At 37.2% G+C, this 5,337-nt stretch overlaps 1 protein-coding gene across 1 annotated transcript; it reads right to left on the reverse strand.

Annotated features, from left to right (window-relative positions):
• Positions 1–2,056: 2,056 nt before the first annotated feature.
• Positions 2,057–5,305, reverse strand: LOC102313671 (RUS family member 1; the record flags this gene model as incomplete). Its single annotated transcript, XM_005953386.3, is given in 9 exon segments — positions 2,057–2,175; positions 2,263–2,331; positions 2,405–2,542; positions 2,628–2,692; positions 3,594–3,651; positions 3,760–3,944; positions 4,419–4,489; positions 4,889–4,990; positions 5,200–5,305. Coding segments are annotated over 9 exon segments (880 nt in total), but the record flags the coding sequence as incomplete, so codon positions are not given.
• Positions 5,306–5,337: the final 32 nt, after the last annotated feature.

The following is a 5,337-nucleotide window of genomic DNA, read 5'->3' on the forward strand; positions in this document are numbered from 1 at the left end:
TGCGACAAATAAAAATCTTAACATCTCAAACTGCGCCTCCTGTCTTTTTGTTAGTGCCACCATTTTCAAAACATAAATGATAACAGGTCTCACTAGCATCTTGTAAACCTTCCCCTTTACCCTTGCTGCTATCCTGTCAAAAATAAATAAATAAATAAATAAATAAATAAATAAATCACCCGACACTCGTCTCCACCCACTCCACTCTGCCTGCACTCTGTTCTTCACCTCTCTTATGCACTGTCTATTGTTTTGGATGGTATGTAAACTCATCTATCTTCAGTACCTCTACTTCTTGCAGTATCACACCTGTATCCCTCTCATTTCTCTTCTCTCTGAAGTCCACATCTTCACATCTGTTCCTTACTGTCAGTATAGGTCACAATGTTCCCTGCATCACAGTCCATGAAAACTATGGACTATGATGTTTGTTGCTGAAAGAAGCACCTCGGGGCTGATCCCTGATACACTCCCACCAGCACCTTAAACCCTTAAGTCACTCCTACAGCACACAGCTCACAAGTGGTTCTCAAACGATTTGACTTAGAATTTAGTGTGAATAAAACCCCTCTATTGCAACTGCATAAAAAAAAAATAATGCTGCAGCAAAATGTACAGTGATAAACTTTCTTTGTTTATGCCCTTTTTTGCTTAGTGAGCTTGTGTACACGTCTCGGTAACTTTTCCAGGTGCACTCCGAACTGCACTCTCATGTATAAAGAAAAAGATCTAATTATGTGGGCTTAAAATGTTGAGAAAAGGTGGAAAATTTGAGTCTTAACACTGATACAAGCCTACTTCTGTCAGCCACTGTTACTTTACAAACGTGCTTCTAGCTGTCTGTTGGTTTAGTTTAACCAAAAAGCAGCGCTATTATCGAAAACTTACTTAAAAAACTTTACGTCTGGATCGCTCGAGGTGTCGCAGTTGTAGGCACACGTATATCTCCCCATTTATGGTCAAATTTCGGTCAAGTTGGAACCACAAAAAACGATTTTGTTGTTGCTAACGCTAAAGTTGTATGAGAAACGTCTCCAGCTAACAACAATTTGGACACTTCAACATCCGGAAGGACATTTCAAAATAAAGGTCGCATTTATTCTTCCTTAGAAATATGTACCTTTTTTTACATTTATCATTAAAAATTAATAATATTTAGGATTGATAATTAATATGATTTTTGCTTTTTCAAAAATCGTGGTATTTGTGAAAATTCCTGATATTGAGATTATGTTTAACCATATGGGGAAAACTACAGAAAATTAATTTGCTGGATCCATAAATGTGATATTTCTTTGAAATGATCTCCTAAACTAATAGCTTTTTCTTTTTGGGGGTTAAGTCTACAATTTCGTGTTATCGTTCAGCAACTGTGGTTTCCCCAGAAAGATATGTCCATAAAATCACTTGTCTTACTGTATGTAATGTAATAAATTGAATTTAGGCATTAAAAAATATATATATATATGTACTTTAAAACACAGCCACAATTCACTAAGACTAAAATTGACTGAGAGGACTGAATTATGTATCTATTATGTTTACATTTACTCTTATAGTGATTTTTGTCTCATTTTGTAAATTCACTTATATTTTAATCTACTTTTTCATTTTTTTTTAAATGACAAAAAAACAAAGTTAAGAACAATAAGTAAGAAATAGCCCTGTGGCATGGAAGAAAACTTCAAGTATTATTATTATTATTATTTTGTGTTTACGTACTAGTAGTTAAATTATAATTTTACCCAACGATGTTTCGAACTTGACATATCCGCTTTGCACCGGATGTTGTTGCTCCCTCTTCTTTGTTGTGCCTTGATTGGTTAAGGCAGTTTAATACCGCCCCCTTCCCTACCGTTTTGTTTTTGCATCTGTACTTTGATATTTTCTTCAAAATACCCACAAAAACAAGCTCCAAGATCATTTTCTCCGTGGTGATATGCTGGTTTTTTTTTTAATTACTTAAAATATAAAAATAAATAAAATATTATTCTTGTAAACATATAAACTATTTTTCTCTGGAGAGTTGGGGCAGCTAAATGAATCAAATCAGGCATACTTAAAAACACCTTTGTTTATTTAAAGCTTCTCAGCTGCTTTTTGTTTTCCACTCGACTCGCCACTCATCCCAGTCGATCAGGGTTCGTTTCATGTCCCATCCTGCAGCTTCAGCACCTGAAGGTTACATTTCCAGAATCATGCTTCCACTAAAGGAATCAGAGAGGATGATTGGTAAGTTAAAGCAGTTTTGCATGTGCTCACCCTTAAGTAATGGATTGAAAATGGCATCCATCAGCTTGTGACTCTTGTGCACCATTTCCCAGTGACCTTCTAAAAAGAAAAGAGGAAGTTTTACAGTTCTTCACATTTAAACAGTTAAACATGGAAAGAGGTAGAGGCTCACTTTGCTGTTTCGGTGCAGCCCCCGTAGCTTCTCTGGAGTTTGACGAGCTCAGCATGTTGCCGAGTACTACCGCCTGGCACATCGCTCTGATTTCGTCACTCACTGAAGCTTCTGGTCCCAAACAAACACATACACAGCCTGCGAGAAAGACAGGAGGTTTAGAAATAACTTTCCAAGTATGTAAACATGCTGCTTTTCTTTGCATGGGTGGAAGACAGCATACCATTTCTGACTCCTAACAGGTAAGGCATGCTGTTTTCCTTCAAAGCCAACTCAAGATCTTCTGGGCTGCAAAATGAGCAGAACGATAATGAAATTCCTTTTAGTTTTATCACATGTTTCCGAAGTGTTTTTAACTTCAACATATAACAGACCAGTGGCTCACAGCTGGAATACACAAACTGTGGCAGGAGGAGGAATCTTTAAACAGCTCATCGTTTTTATCCATAAATCCTGTTTCAGTTATTTAAGATCAAACTTTCTGCCCATCACGGTTTCTGTGTGTGATTTAAGACTGAGACTGATTTGGGGGTCAGAGGAAGGTGGACAGAAGAGACAAGGAGGCACATGAAATGAGAAAAGCCTTCTTCTTCTTTGCTTCCTCCACTTGCATTGGTGTGAGGAACTAAGCCGCAAGGAAGAGAATCGAAAACATGTAATTTGAGAAATGAACGTTTAGAGAGGGTTTGGCTGACTACTGTGTCTTGTTTCTGCCACTGAAATTAATTTTTTTTTGGTGTCCATAAGTAAAAACTTTCAGGATAGTATCTCAGAAATAAGATAATTTTCAGATCTAAAATCTCGACTTAGCTCTGTCATCTGAAGTGACCAACATTTGGGTTTTGTCGTGTTTTTTATTTCTTTTTTCTTTGAATTCAAATCAAATTCAAATTTTATTTGTCACGTACACAGTCATACACAGTACGATATGTAGTGAAATGCTTGGACAACTGCTCGTGACCTAAAGAAAACAAAAAAGGAAAGGCTATGAATAAGATAGGAAATAAATATGAAAAATTAAAAAGGGTAGTAAAAGCAGGGTGGTAAAAGCAGCTTTTCAGTGTCTGACTTTAACTATTTAATAAAAACTTCCCTGTTCTGGATTTTTCCTCCTTGTCTCACTCTTCCCCTGCATATTTTCATTGCTACTGCAACATTTAAATGCGTGCAAACCAAGTTTTGAAATCACCTCTGTGCAATCTCCTGCAGCCTCACTCCAAGCTTTATCGGCACAGTTTGCCCAAACTCTAAAACAAAATCAAAAGCAAAACAGAAGACAATTTAATAAGATTTACAATGACTCGACACAGGACTCTACCCTGCCAGTGTGATGGCACAAAAAACTTAATTCTTACCAAAGAAAACTGGTTCTCTCTGATTGGCCTCTGGTGGACTCAGGATTCGTTTGTCCTTCAGGTACTGCTGCAGTACGATAGAAAGCCGTGCTTCGTTGAAGGTTTCCATGACAACTGAACGCACAGCCTTGTAGTTGGCAAAAAGATGAAGCACGGTGAAGAGGAAGAAGAGGCAGAGAGTCAATCTAAACAAGACAGAAAGGGAGAAAGAGACTGAGGTGGGTGATGTTAGAGGCATGAAACACTCTAAAGCAACAGTTCACCCTCATTATTTACTATTACTATTTTTTTTTATTATCCTATACTTTGATTATCATTTTTTTGTTCTTCTTCTTCTTTATTTTTTTTTTCTTTGATAAACGACTGCACAGCAAGTAAAGTTAAGTCAAATTTACTTGACCCGATCCTTCTAGATCATTTTGTCTGGGTTTGGAAGTACCAGCTAAGGAAATGTCCACCTTGTCTTATAATATAATAAAACTGTACCACAATCACCTTGAAGGCTCAAAGTGCCAAGAAAAAAAAAAGTTTTTCTCCAAAACTAGAACCTCACATCAAAACAATCATAAACAGCATTGCAGGCTGGAGGAAAAACATGTTTTTTGGGTAAACTGACCCGTTAAGAATATAATTAGTATTTGAAATATAGCAAAACTTACACTGGATTATCAGTGACGAGGGGAATGAGTATCAGACTGACCAGCAGTCCGGCCAGATTCACTAAAGTCTCCTAAAGGAAAACACAGAGATGATGATGTTATGATGGCTTTACAGATTTGGTAGAAATTACCTGTTTTTTACTGTGTGTCTCTGGAGATAAACAATGTGTACATAATAAAATGTATCTGCTTCAGTAGCAGGGACCTGAAATGTTGCTGTTATTATTAATCAAACGTGCTTTCCCTGGTTTAAACTTAAAACTACCATTAAAGGGCTTTTTGTGCTTCTTTCTTGTGCCACACCAAAATATTGTATACAGAATATATCCTTTTCTAATTACCATCACATTAAGTTTCCATCCTGGTACATTTGAAAGATTGAAAACATGTAGACAATGAACAGTGTAAAACTGCTCACGTTGGTTAGCTTGATGATACACAGTGTGATGAAAGTAGGAAGTGGCAGCTACCTGACTGCCGTCTTTGGCAGAGATGTCAGCCATGTTGTCTCTGCGGGCCTGATGAACAGTGAGAGCCGCTCTGGTTGCACCACCTGCCACTCCAACAATAGACTGGAGAAGACAAACACAAATGGATGACATGCAAGATAACGCAACGTAACGTTTTATACTTTTTCTGCATCCTTGCACCTGGGCTGTCCTTGGTCAACTAGACAGGAATTTCATTTTTATATCACCTATTTAGCAATGGGAATAGCCTTTTAAATTGTGGTGTACATTAAATAATTTTGATCAGAATTAACCTGTTTTTTGTTTGTTACCTTGAATATCCCTGCAGTGCACACAATGAAGGTGAAGCAAGCAGGAAAGTAAGGAGCCAGTATTTCCATGAACATGGCAATGTCATTGAGCACATCAGCAAAAAGTCTAATTGGGAATTAAAAAACAAACAAAACTCA

The sequence above is a fragment of the Haplochromis burtoni genome, unplaced genomic scaffold (assembly GCF_018398535.1).
Source record: "Haplochromis burtoni strain Fernald_Lab_line unplaced genomic scaffold, NCSU_Asbu1 Contig_3883, whole genome shotgun sequence".
Lineage (NCBI taxonomy): Eukaryota > Metazoa > Chordata > Actinopteri > Cichliformes > Cichlidae > Haplochromis > Haplochromis burtoni.